At 38.1% G+C, this 22,389-nt stretch overlaps 1 protein-coding gene across 5 annotated transcripts in view; it reads right to left on the reverse strand.

Moving 5' to 3' along the window:
* LOC132366631 (bifunctional heparan sulfate N-deacetylase/N-sulfotransferase 4) overlaps window positions 1-22,389 on the reverse strand; it is an 843,093-nt gene that overhangs the window by 38,773 nt on the left and 781,931 nt on the right. For all 5 annotated transcript variants that reach the window (XM_059924230.1, XM_059924226.1, XM_059924229.1 and 2 more), the window contains one exon: window positions 11,336-11,518. In XM_059924230.1, coding sequence (XP_059780213.1) covers window positions 11,336-11,518 — 183 coding nt within the window. The remainder of the gene's footprint in view (window positions 1-11,335; window positions 11,519-22,389) is intronic.

A 22,389-nucleotide genomic window follows, 5' to 3' on the forward strand; every position in this document is an offset into this window, starting at 1 on the left:
ACCGGAAGCTATGGGCTGTCTTACCAGATGACCCAAAGACTCCTATATAATCCTAATTCAGTTTATTTCTGGATATTCTTGCTATATGGCTACTGCAACTCATCCAATTCATTGTTTTAGCACTTGTCGTCCTTCAGGGCTCAATTCACATATCACCCCACATGAGATGTCTTCCCTGGTGAGTGGAGCCAAAGCACTTCCTCTCGTTCCTGTCTCTCTGTAACAGCCTCCTGCCACATTTTCTTCACTGCATTTCAGTACCTGAAATTATTTTATTCAAGGATGTGTTTCTAGTAATAGTATATAATATGAAAACTAATAGTAGAATTGTATCTATAATAATTATATTCAACTAGAATGTAAGTGCTCTGAAGAGAAGACCTCTTGTCTTTTTTTTTTTAATAGATTTTATTTATTTATTTATTTATTTATTTATTTAGGCTGCTTTGGGTCTTCATTGCTGCTCATGGGCTTTCTCTAGTTGTGGCGATTGCGCTTCTCATTGTGGTGGTTTCTCGTTGTGGAGCACGGGCTCTAGACACGCAGGCTTCAGTAGTTGTGGCACGTGGGCTCAGTAGTTGTGGCTCACGGGCTCTAGAGCGCAGGCTCAGTAGTTGCGGCACACCGGCTCAGTTGCTCCGTGGCATATGGGATCCTCCTGGATCAGGGCTCAAACCCGTGTCCCCTGCATTGGCAGGTGGATTCTTAACCACTGCACCACCAGGGAAGCCCGACCTCTGTCTTCTTGATTGCTACAATCTAATACATAAGACGTGCTTGATAATTATGGACTGAAGGATCGATTAACTGCCTTGGGACAGGCACCATAAACATTTAGTAACAAGCATAGGCAGATTTTGATATATGTTTAAAAACTAACATAATATGAACTGTGTAGATATTTTACTTCTCAAACATCCACAAAAAAATTATTCACAGTTGCCAGTGATGTCCTTCATGGTGGTCCCAGAAGCTAGGTCTTGCCATTTACTCACACCATCACTTTAGAACTTAAAAATTATTTTCCTCATATTATCATTTAACTGCTTCATTTGCAAAGAATTTTGCTTTTCAACTGTATTTTAGATATTAAGCAATAGGAAAGCAGTTTCCATTACCTATTCCCCATATATAACTCAACAAAGAACAAATCTCAGAGTAGGTGTTCAGTTCATTTGTTCAAATGGTTTCTTTATGCTCAGCAAAGTGGATGAGCAAACTGATCAATTATTCAGTGCCACTGTTGAAAGTCAAAGCCTTTTGTGAGACCTCTCTCCATTCTGTAGGTTCAACTAGACCAATTTTATTCTTTATTGCAATACACGTTTTTGCCATTCAAATTTCTGCATGCAAAACTGGCGAAATAAAACTCTCACAGGACTTCCCTGGTGGTGCAGTGGTTAAGAATCCACCTGCCAATGCAGGGGACAGGGGTTCGATCACTAGTCCAGGAAGATCCCACATGCCGTGGAGCAACTAAGCCCGTGTGCCACAGCTACTGAGCCCTGCGCCACAACTACTGAAGCCCGTGTGCTCTAAGGCCCACGTGCTGCAACTACTGAATCCTGCGTGCCTAGATCCCGGGCTCCACAACAAAGAGTAGCTCCCACTCGCCGCAACTAGAGAAAGCCCACGTGCAGGAACGAAGACCCAATGCACCGAAAAAAAAAAAAACTTTCACAGAAATAGGCAGATTGATAAGATTTGGAAAGAGTTTCCTTTGACTTTAACACACTGAACATGGATAAACACTTGTTTTGGTAGACAAAGACACTAGTTATTTTAGTTGTACTTTCCCAAGTTATACTGATAGGAGTAAACTATCAAATAAAATTACCTGGATGCTAAGATGTTATAATACTTGCTGTTCCAAATGTTTTTATTATTAACTATTCAATTTACATTACTTCAGTTTTTCCAGTAGGTATCTCACAATCGGTGACATTTGTATACGTCAATTTAGGCAGACTTTTTAAAAAAAATTAATTAATTAATTAATTAATTTTTGGCTGCACTGGGTCTTTGTTGCTGTGCACGGGCTTTCTCTAGTTGCGGTGCGTGGGGGCTACTCTTCGTTGTGATGTGTGGGCTTCTCATTGTGGTGTCTTCTCTTGTTGCAGAGCACAGGCTATAGGCACATGGGTTTCAGTAGTTGTGGTGCGTGGGCTCAGTAGTTGTGGCTCGTGGGCTCTAGAGCTCAGGCTCAGTAGTTGTGGTGCACGGGCTTAGTTGCTCTGCGGCATGTGGGATCTTCCCGGACCAGAGTTTGAACCCATGTCCCCTGCACTGGCAGGCGGATTCTTAACCACTGCACCACCAGGGAAGTCCCTAGGCAGACTTTTTTTAAAACTGTATTCCTTCTATTTTATGCTGTTTTAGGGCTATCCAGGTGCCCATATTTCGTCTTTTATGTCTCTTCTTAGCATGTTTTCCCTTGTATCTGTTTAATCACAACTTTAATAACAGGATGTTTGCATTTCCTATTTTATATTCTGAAAATGTTTGTTTAGACTTTTCCTACTCTGACTTTCCTTATATGGTCTGAATAACAACTAACATAATATCTAAGTTTTATTGATCACCTTCTATATTCCAGGCACTTGCTTGACAAAGATTATTTCTAATCCTCAAAGCAACCTGGCAAGACAGATATTATTATCCTTTCTTTATAGCTGAGGAAGCTGAGATGCAAGGTGTTTTATTTAGGTCGTGCTGAAGGTGACACAGCACATTAGTTTCAGATTTGAAATCCAAAGCTGGGATTGTCTCTGCAGTTAAATTGTGTGTGTGTGTGTGTGTGTGTGTGTGTGTGTTTGTGTGTGTGTGTATGAGACAGAAAGAGAGAGAGAGAGAGGATCCTGCAATGATTATGAAAAAAAAAAAGGATACATTTGCATGCACTTTCATACTTTGCTCCATTGTTACAGTTTTAATTCTAAAGGTCAGAAGGTTACAAAGCAATTATATCCCTATCTGATTGTTCCCCACATATCCGAAACTGTTACACAAAGTAATTTACTGTTTTTAGTATCTAGCATTATAGATATATTGAAACTTTGAAAATATTCTCAGTTAAAACTGCTTTAGGGGGCTTCCCTGGTGGCGCAGTGGTTGAGAATCTGCCTGCCAAGGCAGGGGACACGGGTTCGAGCCCTGGTCTGGGAAGATCCCACATGCCGTGGAGCAACTGGGCCCGTGAGCCACAACTACTGAGCCTGCGCATCTGGAGCCTGTGCTCCGAAACAACAGAGGCCGCAATAGTGAGAGGCCCGCGCACTGCGATGAAGAGTGGCCCCCGCTCGCCGCAACTAGAGAAAGCCCTTGCACAGAAACGAAGACCCAACACAGCAAAAATAAATAAATAAATAAATTTATTAAAAAAAAAAAACAAAAAAACTGCTTTAGGCAGTGTATATGATAACAGTGCCAGTGTAGTGAAAATGCAGGTAACCAGCTCTCACACAGGTAAAGGGGATGCAAGTGGTTTTTGTACATGGAATATATGATGAGGTGAGGCAGGTTTACTTTTAAGTAGACATCAGCAAAGTGGACAGGAGATTCCCTGAGGTTATGAACCAGACTTAGAAAGGGCAGTAAATTCTGATGACATCATGTTACGTAGAAGGGTATGAGCACTCAGATTTTCCCTCTCTAAGTAAAAATTTCAAATTCACAATCAAGCTAAAAACACATACTAAAAAAAAAAAAAAAATCACACTACTGACCTTATCCTGAAGTTCATATTTTTATAGAAGACATGAAGATAACTTTGGTTCTCATTAGATCTGGTTATTCCAACCTACCTGCCTTTTCTCTACTAAGAATCTGCTCTGCTCACTGCTTCTACACATCCTTCTCTGAGAAGAACACCATGGAATTATCAGTTATTCTGATTATCCCCTCTCAAGTCATGTGCCTTTTCCAGATAACGAGGAGATCTCTAGACCTTAATAGCTGAAACATTAAAAACGCCCAGTGCTCATGGTAGAAGGATTATTTTGTTAATTAGAAACATTTCCAGGTTACTGATTTTCTCTCTATTCCCCCTGCTTGCTTTCTGCTGTTCTGACCTCACTGTTTAATGGAGAAGGCTACGAAAGGTGCTTTTGTTTTTCTTTTTAAATTCTTCTGCTTCCTACTATCTGGATGTGCTGTTTTAAATTTTCTTCTGCTTATTAATTTTGCCGTGTACATGTCTTTAAACAAAATCCTTTTCCAAATCTGCATTATACAAGCTGGTGACTTTCAGTTTTTTGTCTCTCAATGTCATTTAAGCTCAATACAATCCACGTACACCGATGAGGAATTTTAATAGGTTAGGGATGTGTATTCTCAGTGTTTCAATCAGCAAATCCGTATGGAGAAACTCTGAGACACACACCATCCTTACAAAGACTCGACTCTACCTGCACACCATGTAAGCTAGGGAGTCCTTCAGCTCCTTGGAAACACCTTTCCTTTCTGCGTGCACTGATCCGTAATGAATGCTCTCTCCACAGGACTCCTGTAGCACTTGATAGTCTGATTCATACTCGGACTTTTCTACCAAAGTACTCTGATTACAGAGGCACATAAATGCCAACCTCTGGGGGTGGAAGTGGGTAAAAGGGGCCTGTGGTTCATGTGTGGATCCGGGGTAATAGTGCCACAAGAGTTGCTCTAAGCACAAACTACCTCTGATTTATCCTAAACCCCTATGCATTCTTCACATATTACACCACCTTTATTTCAATAAATGTATACTATTTGTATTTTCCCATGAAATAGTCTCAAAAGTAAAATTGACCCCAGGAGAAGGTGACAAGTTTACTCTGTAACTCTGAGTATCTTCAAACAGATAACTGCACACTCTCACATACAATACCTTATATTATTACTTACTGTTTTAATAATACCCTGTCAGGGAATCTGGATAACCAACTCAATGAAAGAAACTGTATTTTTAAACTCTTATTAATAAGTTGGTCTCATATAATGTATTCGCTCATAGTATGACATTTTTAGTATGACATTACAGTTATCAGACATTTCTGTAGGGCACACACACAAAATTCAGTTTTTTATTGTTATACTTGGATTAGGGGTTCAAAATATACTTATTTTATGATGATTTTGATTAATAAAGTATGAAAGTATTATAACAATTTACATTTTATTTTATTTTATTTTATGAGCTACCTGCAAGTAGTTTTTCCATGATGAAACCTCAGTAAGTTACTTGTGTGGAGAATTTGACACCTGACAAGATCATATTTGCAACTGATTGATGGGAAAAGGAAAATCCATGACTTATGTCACCATTTCTGGATGTCAGAATGTCTGACAGCCTTGTGTAATCAAAACAGTAAAGTGTTTTCTTGTAAATTAAAGAATTAAAATTGTGAGGAGGGCTTCCCTGATGGCGCAGTGGTTAAGAATCCGCCTGCCAGTGCAGGGGACACGGGTTCGAGCCCTGGTCTGGGAAGATCCCACATGCCGCGGAGCAACTAAGCCTGTGTGCCACAACTACTGAGCCCGTGAGCCACAACTACTGAGCCTGCGTGCTGCAACTACTGAAGCCCACGTGCCTAGAGCTGGTGCTCCACAACGAGAAGCCACCGCAATGAGAAGCCTGTGCACCACAATGAACAGTAGCCCCCGCTCAACGCAACTAGAGAAAGCCCGTGCACAGCAACAAAGATCCAGTGCAGCTAAAAATAAAAATAAATAAATTTATAAAAAAAAAAAAAAAAAAAAAAAAAAAAATTGTGAGGAATTACCTGAGTATTTGGGAAGCATTCCTGAAAGGTTTAAATACTATTCTGAGTTAAGAAGAGAAATGTAACCGCATGGTGATTAGGAAAAATATGTCAGATGATGATGAAGTCTGTACCTCTGCTCTGACTCTGTGAAGTGATAAAAACCGTTCTGGCTATTTCACTGGAAAGGCTACAAGATGAAAAAATGGAAGTGAAGAATATGAAATTATAGAACTCTTATTTCCCCAGCTGTGGGGGTAATAATTACTTACGTATCAGAGTTCCTTTAATCTCAGCATCTCACCCACAAACAATTTCTAACACTTCTCGGAAGGTCTCGCTTTTTTCCACAGCCATGAAACTATTTAGGGCTTCCCTCTCTCATAGCTAGATTATTATCCTAACTTTAGAACCTCCCTCTTCTTACCTGTCATGGAAATAAAAGCTTCTGGTATAATCTTTTTGGCCAACACTTAAAAAAATTATTTCACTCTCATCTTCAGAACACACAGATAGTTCCTCTTTGTTGCCTATCAAACCCAAATTGCTCTGGTAGTTCGCAAAGCTTTCCTGACTGGCTTGTATGTGCTCCTCAAGGTTATGTCCCATTACATGCCTACTCTTCCCCAGGAAACAAGTGTGCCACTGTTACTGTTCCTTGTGCACACACATCCCTCTGCTTTTGCTTCTCCATTCGTGAGATTTTAATGACAGTAGCTATGGTACTATGCTAGGTTCTAGGTTACAAACATGAATGAATAAACACAGTCTCACTCCTTAAGGTTTGCATGAGCTGGTGTATGACAAGCACAAGTGTCTGCAATACCATAAGGTAAGTGCAATAATAGAGTAATAAATAAGGTATAGAGTGGAAAAGAGAGGAAAAAATATGAAGACAAATTTTTGATGTCATTTTGTTCACATAACCAGACGCTATTATGGTTTGTAAATTACATGAAGGCAAAGACCCTTCTTTTTATTATGTAGGTACTTCAGAAGCATAGGTTGCAAAAACTCACACTGAACACCCCATCAGATTCTTCAGAAGTCACAAGGTATTCCTGACATTTCATTCTACACAGACAGTCGATGGCGGAAGTAGATTTATTTTTCTAAATGTAAAACTACCATCTTGGTGTGGTTGGGACTACACTGGATTAGAAATAAGGCAACTTGAGCTTTAGTCCTGACTTGTCCCTAATAAGCCACGTGACTTAGAACAAGACATTTCACCTCCTTAGGTGTCTAAAATGAGTAAGTTGGTCTAGACGTCCCTAACTTCTCCTGCTCTTACAATCTGTAACTCTCCACGTCAGCATTCCTTCAATAGACACAAACTAATAGAATCTACAGTGTGTATGTCACTAGACCTTGTGATTTGTTTATGTCACAGACATTCAAATCTCATCATCTCTAAGCTGGAGTTGGATGATTTCACAGCTAGAATCAACTAAGGTGCTAACTCCCTAAGGTCAGCACACTGTGGCTTTACTTCCCTACTTCTTTAATCCTGGAGACACTGGCCTGGAAAGAGAGAAACTGCAGCTCTTTGAGCATACTCTTGGTCACACGGGCAAGCAGGAATCCACATCACGCTTGGCATGTTTATTGATAGTGAGACTCTGGAGTGACTGACTGAAGATTGAGACTGAGCTAACCTGACAGCTTGAGAGCTTAAAAGCATTGATTAGTGAATGTGCAAGAATCTGACCTTCCAACTGCCTCCATGTTGTGGTTTTGGTTTCTATAATAAGAGTTAAAAAAAAAAAAGAGGAAACCTTATTCTTTTATGCTTTGTAGTGATTATTCTACCCAAACAAAAAGGGACATGAATTAACAGAAACCCATGAGTATAATTTTAAGAATCTTACACACCAGGAGCTATACTGAGGAGGACGTACTCTAGGGATAGAGGTCCGTGTGTGTCCTCAGCACATACTCTCATGTTAAATAACTCCGAAAGACTCCACTTCCAGTGAAGGGAGCACATACATTCTGCATTGTACTTACCATGCTGTCCATTGACAGATATTCATATTGCACTTTTTAATTAGGTGACAAAGCAGTTTTCACATATATGGTAGTTGGTGCTAATGAAAATTTACATAAGGAACCAAAGGAAATTAAATAGATGTTAAGATTATCATTTTGCACGTTTTCTTTTTATTTGTGGTAATAAAAAAGTGTGAATTGAAAATCTAAGGAAAGATAACTTTTTAAAAGTGAAATGCACTAAATAAAAAGGCATGTTTATAAATACAATAAAGTACCTGCAACATTTAATTTACAGAATGTATAGCAATGGCAGAGACACATAATATTAATCGATCCTAACTCTGTAGGGTTGTGATGAATGGACTATAAAACATTTAATTAGTGTTGGTTATGCTTAAGTGTTTTTTGTAAAATTAAATTCATGTTGTATAAAGGACACGATGATAACGCCTTTAGCTGTTTTACTTGATGTTATAAATACAAATATGAGAAGAGGAGAAAACCACCAGGGAAAGGAACTCAAAAGTATTATGCACTTTATCTTTACTTGATCATTTGCAGTTTTCTGACACCCTTTATGACTGGCAAAGTTTATCAGATTTGCTTCAGTAAGTCTACTGTTCTCAAAATCTCATGTATGTGAATAATTCCCTGTTCACCTTAACTGCTATTTTGCTTTCTATTCCTTGTTTTCTTTCTTATATATATTTGAGAATATATGGCACTTTTTTTTTAATTTATTTTTTAATTTTTGGCTGTGTTGGGTCTTCGTTTCTGTGCGAGGGCTTTCTCTAGTTGCGGCGAGCGGGGGCCACTCTTCATCGCGGTGCGCGGGCCTCTCACTGTCGCGGCCTCTCTTGTTGCGGAGCACAAGCTCCAGATGCGCAGGCTCAGTAGTTGTGGCTCACGGGCCCAGTTGCTCCGCGGCATGTGGGATCTTCCCAGACCAGGGCTCGAACCCGTGTCCCCTGCATTAGCAGGCAGATTCTCAACCACTGCGCCACCAGGGAAGCTCTATGGCACTTTTGTTAATGGGAAATGTTTGCAACTTTATTTTTCAGTCAAAAGAAACCATATAGGGCTTCCCTGGTGGCGCAGTGGTTAAGAATCCGCCTGCCAATGCGGGGGACACGGGTTCGAGCCCTGGTCGGGGAAGATCCCACATGCCGTGGATCAACTAAGCCCGTGTACCACAACTACTGAGCACACGTGTCACAACTACTGAAGCCCGCGCACCTAGAGCCCGTGCTCTGCAACAAGAGAAGCCTCCACAGTGAGAAGCCCACACATCACAATGAAGACGCAACACAGCCAAAAAGAAAGAAAGAAAAAAAAAAGAATAAATAAAATGAATAAATTTAAAAAAGGAAACCATATAAAGGATATAATTCATGTGATAAAACAGGAGTCTTTTAGTAAACATTTACTCTTGAGTGTTACTTAAATACTCTTATAATAAGCTGTTTTGATAATAGACATATATATGACAACAATAACAAAAATCTGTGAACTCTCTGAAGCCTCTTCTGATTAATTGTGTCATTTATTAAGAACTCCCTAGGAATTTACCTCTATGATGCTATTCAAAATTAAAATAGTCACACTCACAAATGTTTTATTTGTGTATGTATATGTTCTCATGTCTTCCAAAGTAACGTAGTTTCTCAAGGAATAATTCTACTTTCTCATTCTAATTTTCATTTATACCCCCAATCAACTAGCACAGTATTTCATATTTAACAAGCATTAGATCATCATATTTAAAATCATCATAATGAGAACCTACTGCACAGCACAGGGAACTCTACTCAATGCTCTGTGGTGACCTAAACGGGAAGGAAATCTAAAAAAGAGTGGATATATGTATATGTACGACTGATTCACTTTGCTGTACAGCAAGAAACTAACACAACATTGTAAAGCAACTATACTCCAATAAAAATTAATAAAAAACAAATAAAGTAAAATAAAATAAAATAAAATCATCATATTAACCAAATCTTATTGGAGCTGGCATGTCTTTGGTTATATTCATTCCCTAACAAAATGAACAGTGTCACTGATACCAAAAATATCAATAAATACAATTCTTTATTTAAAAAAAACTCACACAATATTAAGAAATACAAATTCTTCATAAAAAAAGCATTTTTTTTTTATGAAGGAAAAGAAAGAGTAGAGCTTGGGGCCATTGACTCATTTTTTGATCATCTGTCTGCCACATTTGTTAAGTTGCTTACTTTTCATTGTTACTGTAACCATGAATTATAGATATCTTATAAATAAACATGTGTGAAAAAAGAATTGATTTACTATCAATGATTTATCAATTTTATAAGTATGTGCGCACTTCTGAGTAACTACCACTTATGGGAGACAAAGCTTTGCCTTTATGAAATTCAACATCTACGTGGTGTGACTATATACACTACAAGAACTATGTCTTTATCTATTTATTCATCTACTTAATATATACACCAAACATATAGCTGGTCAAGCTGCTGATAAATCATCAAAATAAAGTATGACTTACTGTAGCAGTTTTAAAACACATTTTGAAATATATAGCAGTGAATAAGAATAACAAGGAAATGTTCTGCTGACTTTGAGAGAAAATATTGCATTTTTTTCTTCTTTGCATTCTCAAGAGCAACTAGCCTTGCCTTATACATAGTAGATGCTCAATAAACATATGGTGGATGAATTCCTGACCATATAGACACAGAGGGGCATGTAACACGAATTATGGAATAGAAACACAGGAGAGGGAGAGAGGATGGTAAAAAGTCTGTTTTGCAGTGATTTCTCATTAACGAGGATGCTAGCCCTCTGCTGACTACTTAGCAGGAGCCCACATGATCTGCTCTCTGCAGCCAGCTTATTGATTGTGAGGGTCAATGTAATCTGATGCATAAAGAACCGAGAAAGTGGAAGGTGGCATTTTCCTAGATAAATGGTAAGAAGCAGCTCATTTACATTTTCATGCACTGAGGCTCAGTAGCTCCCACATAAAGTTGAATTATTCATAAAAGCAATCCTAAAACTGACAATTCCTTCTTTATTAATAGATATGATCCTAGCAAAAGATTAGATTAAAAAAAAACCGCACAAAGACATCTTAAAGATAGAACCTGTATGAGCATGAAGTAAAAATTGCTTTTCCCTTTTTTATTTAGACTATCTGTGTTGTACACACACCTATCAGGGTCTAGTTCTACACTCTTAGATAAGGTGGTCCTTGGTTTCTATCTTCCTAGATACCCAATGCCTAATCATTTTACTGCTAGTTAGTGTCCACACTAAATGCAAGTCAAAGTGATTCGCTCTGAGAAAAAACCAACAATAAAACAACATCCTCAATGCAAAACTTCCAAACTGACTGACCAACTAACAAAATCCCAGAAAAACAAATCCAAAATGCGAACACTTAATCCATAAAACAAATAAAAAATATTATTGAAGAGAATGAAACTATTGGATAAAAAAGAAGTTTGCATTAAATGACAGTTTTAGTATCTCTAGCAGAGTTCCTAACACAAACTCGGCACTCACAAATTGCTAGTTTCTTTTCTTTCAGCCCAGGAGAGAATGTGCAGTGTTACCTGCCAGAGAGGGTCTTTCTGCTCAGGGAAGAGCTCAAAGTACTTGTGGGCTAGTTGCACTGGAGGCAGAGTTTGCAATTTCAGGTTGGTCCAGCTCTGCGCGAAGTTGGCCAAGTTCACAAAGGTGTACAGCCCTAGGCGGTCATTCCCATAGTTTGACAAATGGGTCATGAAAATGCTGATCTGAAAAAAAAAAAATGACCATAAATATCATATGCATATGCTCAAAAGTGGCATACAAGCTCTAGGAAGTACCTCACCTAAACACTGAATTTCATGAGAAGTACAATTATCGTTTCAGGTGGGGTGTTATGGACGGAATTGTGTACACCGCACCCACATTCATATGTTGAAACCGTAACTCCCAATGTGACTGTATTCAAAGATAGGTTCTTTAAGGAGGTACTTAAGCTTAAATGGAGTCATAAGGGTGGGACCCTAATCTGATAGGTCTGATGCCCTTATAAGAAAAGAAACAGACACCACAGTGCATTCCCTCCCTCTCTCTTTCTCTCTCTCCCTCTCTCTCTGTCTCTTTCTGTCTCTATCCCTCCTCCCTGCAATGCACAGAAAAGAGGCCAATTGGGAACACAGCCAGAGGGCGGCTCTCTTTAAGTCAGGAAGAGAAGTCTCACCAGAAACTGAATTTTCTGGCACCTCGATCACGGACTTCTAGCCTCCAGAACTGTGAGAAAATAAATGTCCATTGTTTAAACCACCCGGTCTGTGGTGTCTTATTATGGCAGCTTGCAAAGACTAATACAGGTAGAAAGCCACACATTTGATTTCTATTTCAAAGTCACTCTTAAGCTCACTCTTAAAATAAAAATTGAAATTGGGATTGGCATCCCCTCACTGCTCATTAAAAGTATAGTATTACTTTACATATCAGTTTTTCCCCCCATTGTGGAATCAGAACTATCAAATCCAATAATCTAATAACTCCCAACCTAGAGAAGAACCAGAATTAGACCAGTTCTAAAATTAAAAAACTGTTCCAGACCTTTTTCGGTATAGATATGTATACAGGTTGAAATGAAATCAAACTCAAGAAAACTTGTTTGTTTGTTTTTTTTGTGGTCTAATGACTCATGAGCATGAAACGTACAGTGTGGGGAATACAGTCAATAAATATTTAATATTTTTGTATGGTGATAGATGGTAACTAGACTTATCATGTGGTCATTTTTAAATGTATAGAAATAATGAATCAATATGTTGTGAACCAGGAACTAATATAGTGTGGTAGGCCAATTATACCTCAAAAAACAAACAAACAAACAAATATACAAACTCATAGAAAAAGAGATCAGATCTGTGGCTACCAGAGCCGGTGGCGGGGAGTGGGTACTGGAGGAGGGGGAATTGGATGAAGGCAGTCAAAAGGTACAACCTTCCAGTTACAAGCTAAATAACTATGAGGGATGTGATACACAATACGATAAAGATAACGAACGCTGCTCTATGTTATGTATGAAAGTTGGTAAGAGAGGAAATCCTAAGTTCTCATCATGAGGAGACAATATTTCTTTAATTCTGTATCTATATAAAATGATGGATGGTCACTAAACTTATTGTGGTCATCATTTCATAATGTATGTTAAGTCAAATCATTGTGCTGTACACCTTAAACTTATACACTGCTGTATGTCAATTATATCTCAATAAAACTAGAAGAAAAAAAATAATAGAGCATTAGTTTGCACAAGAATTAAAAAAAAACACTCTGATAAGGTAGTGTAAGTCAAAGGTATCAGGTTCATGGAATGCCCTTTACTAGAATGCTGAAAAGGATCCTCTGAGGAAAGCCCATTAAGATGATTAAAGATAACTCCTCACCAAGGTTGAAGGTGGGGAAGAGAGTGGGAGAACTTGGCCTATTCCCCGTAAATATCACCTAAAAAGTATATAGCGCTTACTATGTGCTAGGCATAAATCTAAGCCCTTTACATGTATGAAATGATTAAGTCCTCACAACAATCTTACAAGGTAGGTACAGTTATTGTTCCCTTCTACAGATGAAGAAACTGAGGCACAGTGAAATAATTTGTTCAAGTCTCACATCTAGTCAATGGCAGAGCAGAACTTAAAACCTAGGCAAATCTGACACATGATATATCTGAAACCTTCACCCAAATAGTTTTATGTATAGAGTTTGAAATCCATCGTTTTCCATTTTCCATTTTGAAAATAAAAGACAAAGAATATCTATTTATAGAAGAAAGTGGAAAATTTATGTAAGTATTATCTTGGCAACTTAAAGTCATTTTTTAAAATCAGAATGACAGAACATAAATTATTTTTGGAATCTTACATGAAAACTTTTCAGACAACGAATTATAATATTTGAAAAGAATTTTACTGACAGACTGCAAATTTATCTTTGAAGGCAGTATCACTCCTATCATATTTCCAGTCCATTCCCCCCCCCCCTCCCTGGGGTATATTCAAAGCTTTTCATTCTAAAGGTCAAAAAAAGAGAAAAGCTATTTTAAAGAATATTCTTTACGTAGCTTGTTTAGATAGAAATTTAAATTAAAGCCCTCAAATGCTAGCTGATACAATGATCTTAAGATTCATGTGGAATCATTTGAACAGGCCCAGGGTAACTATGTCACTGAGTTTTACATTGGCCAAACTCTCTCACTCTTAAGCTCTTTTTCTTTTTTTCAAATAGGAAGTGCCCTCTTGGCAGGACTTAATTATAGAGTTTTTAGAACATAACATAGTATCAGTACTTGATGACCATATAATTGCAATCTTTGTCATGAGAACTTCTTTGTAATCACCACCAAATAATATGCATTTGATCCCAATAAGTATGCATTTATCTCATGTTGCTACTGTAATTAAGAAATAAGACAGTGTAAGCAGTGTTCTCCGTGATAATTATAGTTTCTTGGGACTGAAAAACCAGGCTAGCGCCTGAATGCCTGAAGAAATACAATAACGTCCTAGAAATCTGCCACCTGCCCTCTAGCACTGTTATTTTAAGATGGAACTTTAAGGCACCTGTAAGTGTCTAAAATCGGACAAAATTGTAAATAAAAATACTACTTGAAGAATACTGTGAAAATTATTTTTATATCATGGGCAGATGTATACCATTTTGTTAGGGTATTGCCATAATGCTTCTAACTGATTTTGTGGCCCGCTAATTCTAAGTCATTTATCCAGAATTTCTTTAAGAGAACAAGCCTTGCTTTCTGAAGGAAGTATAACACTGATGCAGGGCAAACGGAAAATCCACCTTTGGAAGAAAGCAGGGTCTGGAGATGTTGCATGGTTCTAAGCTGAGGCATGCTTCTGCATTTAAATGTTCCTTTGCCGAGAAAAAAGATGAGCACCCTGGCCACAACAGTTGAAATCACTGTGTACAGGGTAGCATGTGTACATGCTTTACTGGCTAGAAATATATTAGTGCTGGCACACGGTCAATTGACTGCACTTTCAGAAGAAAGATTCTGCAAGCACAGCTTAACTGTGCATATCTGACTTGCTAAAAGCAGCTATTGTGCAGACAGAACATTTTAGTTTCAGTATTTCTGGCCACATGGCTTGTTTATAAAAAAAAAAAAGCAAAACCTAGTCAGAGAGTGTAGGAAGAATAAGACAAATTAAGAATGGATGTGGTTTGAAGCATAAATAAGGGAAGTTGAAAGAAATGCAGTATGAAATATTTGCAAATAATTTTTCACAGACATAGTATATTGTTATTATTATTATTACTATTTTAAAAATTTTTTTTTTCATTTATCTATTTATTTATTTTTGGCTGCGTTGGGTCTTCGTTGCTGCGTGTGGGCTTTCTCTAGTTGCGGCGAGCGGGGGCTACTCTTTGTTGCGGTGCACAGGCTTCTCATTGCAGTGGCTTCTCTTGTTGTGGAGCACGGGCTCCAGGCACGCGGGCTCAGTAGCTGTGGCTCACAGGCTCGGTAGCTATAGCTCACGGGCTCTAGAGCGCAGGCTCAGTAGTTGTGGCACGCGGGCTTATTTGCTCCGCGGCATGTGGGATCTTCCCGGACCAGGGCTTGAACCCATGTGCCCTGCATTGGCAGGCGGATACTTAACCACTGCGCCACCAGGGAAGTCCGCTATTATTTTTTATATGACAGTGTATGTTCCTCCACTTATTCTGTGCTATTATTTATTTATTTATTTTGATTGTTATTTCCTTAAGGATACAGTAAGACTATTCTGGCTCAATACTCCCCAAAGCACCATCTAGAAAAGGTATGACTGTGCTACACTGGTGCAAATGGTTTGCAAATGCAAACCCACTGTACCTTGAAATATTGCAGCTCAGAGATCTGCATGGATTCGGACAGCAGCAGTTTACCTCTCACATGATAAAGATGGGCAATGACACCGTGTTCGATGGATGAGTTTAAGAATAAGATATCAAATGCTAATTTCAGCAGGCCACCTGCAGCAGGCCTTCCAGAGGGGTCACCGAGGTCGGGCTTCTGTCACCAAGCTGGCCTCTGGGCTGCCCCCCACCTTTTCATTGACGCTGCTACATATGCCCCTTCCTCAACTCTCAACACTCTCAACTCCATTATAACCGAACAAGAAACAAATCTAAATTCTTCCTTTTACCTTGTAAAAATTAAAAACCAATCTTGAAGGCACTCTCATAGTCTAATTATTCATTAAAAATATATAACAGCATTTCTCAATGTCAGATGCAATATGCATGCACTAAATTTAGGAAGATCATTACCTGTGGAATAAATCCATTTAATGATGTGTCTATAGTCCAAGGAAAAAGGAGGTTTTAAATAAAGTGATGTATAAATCTTGATAATAGGGAATTGCATAAAAATAATGGAACTCTAAGGATAATCTTTAAATGTGGGTAAAAGCACTGCCTGTTGTAGAGACAAACAGGATAGTATCAATATTATGTAAATGTGGGCAAGTGGCTGTTCTTCTGAGTCTTTAATTGCAAATCACACAATTGTTTTGTATAGCATTTTACTTTGCCTCTCTTACTAAGCAGAAAGGATAAAGGAAAAAGGGAAAAATAAAATAAAAAACAAAGGCTTTATTTTATCCAGAAAATGAAGCATCAACCCTCTCCAAATTGAGCTAAAATATTTTCAGACTGCCAATACCAGAATAGTTTTCTGGCTTTTCCTACTTGTATGACAAGCACAATGTCATTGTAAATTGTATGGATATTAATATCCATAACCAGAATATCAAGTATAGTATCTTAAATTAGAATTTAAAATCTTTTTAGAGCATGTATTCTTATTTAAAGTACACATTAAATATTTGGATATCAGTTCTGTGCCTTATAGTGCCTTTAAAAATTAAATCATTTACAGAGTTGTTGCATACATAGCTCATAGGAAAAACACATGATTATAACAAATACAGAAACAATAGCTTTGCAGAGCAAGAAGAGATGTACTCTGTTTTAAGGCAGCTTGCCCTGTGCTCATGACACAGCACAGAACTTTTCAAGATAAACATTAAATATTAGCAGTTAGTTTCCATTTTTGCCTCTGTGGCCCTGTCAGTGTACCGCTTTTCAGAAAGAGTCCATTGTGTCTAAAAATATGTCCATTAGTTTGTTAAATTATTGATGAGGCTTTTAGTTCTCATAAAATGTGAAGACAGATAGAAATAAGGGGAAGGCATCTTTGATGGCTCATCTTATGTGCTGTGGCATCATACTCGTATTTTTCCTATAAAAGGCAATTTTATGTCTTCATTTGTTCTGAATATAGGCTGGAACCACACAAAAGATACTAAGAGTCAGATTATGCTTAACATTACCAATTTGTATGCCGGTACATTTCCAGATTTAAACACCAATGACATAATTGTTGTGAAATAATTAGAGGCCCCCCAGGTACTACTTTTTGGTCCTGGGCAACTAATAAGTTGGTATATGTATACATCTATGTCTTCAGATGCCAAGAGTAAGGAATATTTGCCCAAACCTAATATAATTATATTACTCTGCCACTCAATCTAAAACCCATCATTAGATTGGAATTCACTATTGAGATATACAAGTTTATTTTTTAAAAAATGTATCATATATTGAATGATTGGTCAATGATTGATCTCTTAAACACATGATGTTGTTGACTTTTTTTTTTTTTTAAAGATTTTTTATTGATTGATTGATTGATTGATTGATTGCTATGTTGGGTCTTCGTTTCTGTGCGAGGGCTTTCTCTAGTTGCGGCGAGCGGGGGCCACTCTTCATCGCGGTGCGCGGGCCTCTCACTATCGCGGCCTCTCTTGTTGCGGAGCACAGGCTCCAGACGCGCAGGCTCAGTAGTTGTGGCTCACGGGCCCAGTTGCTCCGCGGCATGTGGGATCTTCCCAGACCAGGGCTTGAACCCGTGTCCCCCGCATTAGCAGGCAGATTCTCAACCACTGCGCCACCAGGGAAGCCCGATGTTGTTGACTCTTAATGTGAATTTATTTAATAACTTTGCCATGGGATTTTATGTTCATTTTTGTTGTATTGATTAGGTATTAAGAACTCATCCTAATTTTTAAAGAAAAGGAAATGAAGATCAAAGGGTTTAAGTGATCTTTCTGAGACTATAGAGGAAATCCTAGCAAATCAGTGCTCAAAGTTGGGCATGCGAGTTCAGAATCAGTGCTCTCTCACATCCAGTGTTCTGCCAGAGACTTTGGCAGCAAGTTCATCTAACTTTTATTTTCTGCTTTTTCTCCTTCTATCATTTTAATTACCTGGTAGATTTTATTTGTAACAATATTAGGTTAAAACTAACATTTCTTTGTGTACTTTTCCTAGAATTGATCCAACATAAAATTTCACTTATGTATTAAAATTTTTTAGAAGTATAAGAAATAAAAGTCAATATTTCAATATTTATATTTCTACACACATACATTTCAACTGATTATTGACTCTGAACATTTCAAGATAATTCCTACTGAAGAGAGAAATGGTTATTTCATTTGCAAAGATTAACATATTTCTTAATATAAATGTGTTATAGAAATTAAAAGTAACCCCAACCTTCCAATCTTAAAGAAACATGTTTGATTTTAACAGACCCTTCAAGATATATCTCTCTAAGTACTACTCTTAGAAGGAGAAAGAAAAAGAGGAGAAGAAGAAGAAAGGAATAAAGAATGGAAAGAAAGAAGGAAGAAAGGAACGAAGGAAGGGAGGGAAGCATGGAGGGAGGGAAGAAGGCAGGTGGGCAGGAAGGAAGAGAACAAAAGGAAGAAAGAGAAGCAAAGAATAGCTCCAAAATCAAACATATCTCACCATCTGTAGGGCAGATGGACAGGAAAAAAGTAGGAATGATTTAGTTCATGGCTTTAAATCTCTACTGAGTAAATTGAACTCTACTGAATCTATTGATTCAACCACTCAGGAAACTTAAGTGAAACTAAACCACTAAGCAGAGGGAGCTCTTTTGCTCCACGTGACTTTCAATGTGGTTTCATGTAAGATGTGCATCACCACAGGCATTTATAATTAATTACTATTCTTAGTTGATGTTTTAATACCCCACACCCTTGACTATTAAAAGGAAGACTTTTCTTGGGTGTGTAAAAAACAAACAAACAGAAAAAACCCAAACTAAACCTTTGTTTTTAATTTGGAGCAGGTTTAATGAAGAAAATAATGCTAATCAAACAGTTTAAAAAACAAAAGAGTTAGTAATTAAAATATTATCCTGGGAGTCTCTATTGCATAAGTCAGAAAATATAGAGAAAGGACTTCGGGTTGCTGTTATAATTCACATTGGTTTGGTTTGCACACAGTGGGACAGTAGCAATGTGAAATTTGGAACCAGAATGCCTGGGTTTGAGGACTGTCTCTGCCTTACCATATCAATTAATTTCTCTGAATCTCTGAATTTTCTACTGTAAATGGAAACAATACCTTACTTTACAGTTCTACGTGATGCTCCAATGAGTTGGAGAATTCCAAAATATTTTGTAAAATGAAAAACATTGTATAAAATTTATCATCATTATGCACATTCAATTAAGGTAACTATGGAGTAGTTAACATATCAAATATAATTTTAAATTAGTTGATATATATCTCAGCGATAATAATATCTTTTAGAAGCAAAGTCGGTGTTTCTTTGTTCCACTGAAATAACTGCATATATGGTGGTTATAATAATTACTGTGATTTCTAGTCAAAACAGAAAACGTTGGGTATATTTACACCAGAGTAAAAATCACTAAGTTTGATACCTAATATATGAAGCTCTTTTGTAGTCATCATGTAATTTCTTAATAAATGCAAATTTTATCCCCCAGAATCACCTCTGACAGCTGCAGTTAAAAATCAGTATAGGAGGAGATTGTTAAATGGAATCCTTTGTTTCATTTCAAAAAGTGCCATGAGGAGATTTTAGAGACAGGACTCAAGGGTAGTAGTGCCATGAGCTGAGATCTGCTTTGCTTTACCCCTATGCAACCTAAATCAAAGAGCGCCTCCAGCCCTCTCCCTTGCCCCTAAAGGCACTCACCGCTTGCCATATTATGTATTTGTTTGGTTATTTATTGTTTCCTCACTCCTGTGTTAGAATGTAAACTCCCTGTGTCTAGACAGTCTACTGCTGCTATCTCCTCAGGGTTTGTAAGAAGTTTGGCAATACTAGGCACACAACAAATATTTATTGAATAAACAAATGAATCCTTGGTACCATACACTTCTTTTGCTAGTAGAAAATGTGAAATAACTTAATTGCTTTCCAATTATTCCCATATTCTAAAGATGTGAGGGGAAAACCAAAACATTCTATCCTCAATCCCTGAAAACAGCTGGCATTTAACAGGATACAATGAAAGGCTAAATTACATTTTTTTATTTGTGTTTTCCATTTCCATTATCAGACTAAATGCAACAGAAGTTCCATTCTGCATCTGATTATTTACCAGTGTCCCAGTTTTTCAGTCATAATATTTGGTTAGTGAATTATTAACAAATCAGAACTGTTTTGATTCAAGACCAGCTAGAGTGTAAACACTGATCCTCCTGAATAAAGAAGTTGGGCAGTGATTTCGTCAAAGCAGCCGGAAATAGGGCAGCTGTTCTAACAGAGAACAGAAGGCTCCTGCTCTATTTCAGTGTGTAGGAGCTTAGCTCTCCATTTTTCTTGTACATTAATAGAGGCCTAAGTCATTAAAAGGCAACACATGCTCACAACCATATTGTTATTGCATATATTTGTGTTTTGTCTTGCTTTAATAGTTAAGTCAGAACTGAGGTTTTAGATGTGACAGTAATTGCCTTTTAGAATGCCCTGATTTTGAAAAAAGATCTACCATTTTACACAAAGACAAACTACCAAAGCTGCTTTCCATCTGAGCTACTTAGCACTACTCTTTTCAAGACATCAAATATCCTTTCCAACCATGTTGCAATGATGCCACATAAAAGTCATTGAAGTGCAAATTCATAATCCTGCAAATAATCAAGGGCAGTTCAGCCCCTGGGTAGAGAAAACATGTCCATTAGTGATTGGTGTAAGCTGCACTAACAGTATCAGAGTTCAACAGTTTTCAGGGGGAAAAAAAGTAATTTTTATTTATTCAAACAATCAAGCAATTGACAAATATTTATTAAATGCCTACTAAGTGCCAGTCTATTAGGAACTGGAAATATAATTGTGAATAACTTATGAATAGTTTTTGCCTAAAGGAGTCTAGGATTAAGTGTTGATATAGAAAAGAACATAGCAGATTATAATACAATGTGATGTGGAAATTCCCTGCTCTACGACATCACACAGATGCAGGCAGTTGGGCATTGATCTAAGACTTGTGGAAGGCTCTTGAAAAAAAAAAAGAACCTTGGAGCTAAGATCTGAAAAGTGATGAGTTAGGGACACTTCAGGTGAGAGAATGGATTGGAGTAGGAGTGGGTGACATGAGGCTGAGGTCATGTGTTAGAAGAAGGAACTGTGTTGGTGAAAGTTTACATTCCAGAAACTAAAAATGCAATGTAGTCCATGCAAAGGGGTAAGGTAGCAAGAGAAAATAAAAGACCAGTCATATCAATCTTTTAAATTCTTGAAGGGTTTGGGCTTTAATCCTAAGAACAATGGAGAAACACTGACAGATTTTGCGTAGGGGTGAGAGAGAGTCAGATATGCATTTTAGGAAATATATCCTGAGTGCTTTATGAAAAAGGGTGAAGATTGGAGGTCAGGAGTCATTTAGGAGGTTTTTCTAGGCATATGATTGGGAGATAATGATGACCTGGCCAGTGGCCATGGGAAAGGAGAGAAATTAAATAGATTCGAGTGATATTAAGATAATCAATCTCCAGCAGTGATGTCAGCAATGTGGCTGAATAAGATGCCCCTTATCTGTGTCTTTCCTTCAAACAATAACAATCTGGCATACATCCATGGACCAAAGTACCTTTGAGAGAGCTGTGGGATCCAGCATCACATGCCAAGGGACATAGAAGGAGTCTATCCCACCTGTGTTTGTGTGTGTGTATGTGTGTGTGTGTTGGTGGGGGGAGAGTAATAGGCATACAGACCTCAGTCCCAGCTGTGGTCCCTGCAGTGGCCTATGAACTGAGTCCGGCCCCTCTTGGATTCGGTCCAGGGGTCCCTGGAGAACACTGTCTTAGACAATCACCTATTGATGAGAGAGCCCTTGTGGAAGTCCAGATTCCAGTGGAGAAATTCCAACACATCACCGTTAGAGAGAAAAGAAAAAAATGAGTTTGGATGCATTGGAGAGGGTAAGAGGAAGAGTTTGAGGTTACCGCACATCACCTTTCCCCCAAGACAGCATAGTTCAGGGCCAAGAGACATTTTCTCAACCCATGATTCCTCCTGAGGGGAAAGTGAAAGCTGGTGAAGGAGCACCCAGCTTCCCCAGCTACGCAGGATGCCGCCAAAGAGGGCTACGTGTCTCTCACTCCATCCAGCATCCTGAGCCATGAGCTGTATGACTGGGAGGTGGGAAGAGGCTGGGAGAGCGGCAGATAAGGCTCTCAGAGGGATTCAAAGGTTGTGGATCCTACTAACTGCTTCTCAGACTCCATCAGGAAGCCCATCCAGAAGCCT

This window comes from Balaenoptera ricei, chromosome 5 (assembly GCF_028023285.1).
Source record: "Balaenoptera ricei isolate mBalRic1 chromosome 5, mBalRic1.hap2, whole genome shotgun sequence".
Taxonomy (NCBI): domain Eukaryota; kingdom Metazoa; phylum Chordata; class Mammalia; order Artiodactyla; family Balaenopteridae; genus Balaenoptera; species Balaenoptera ricei.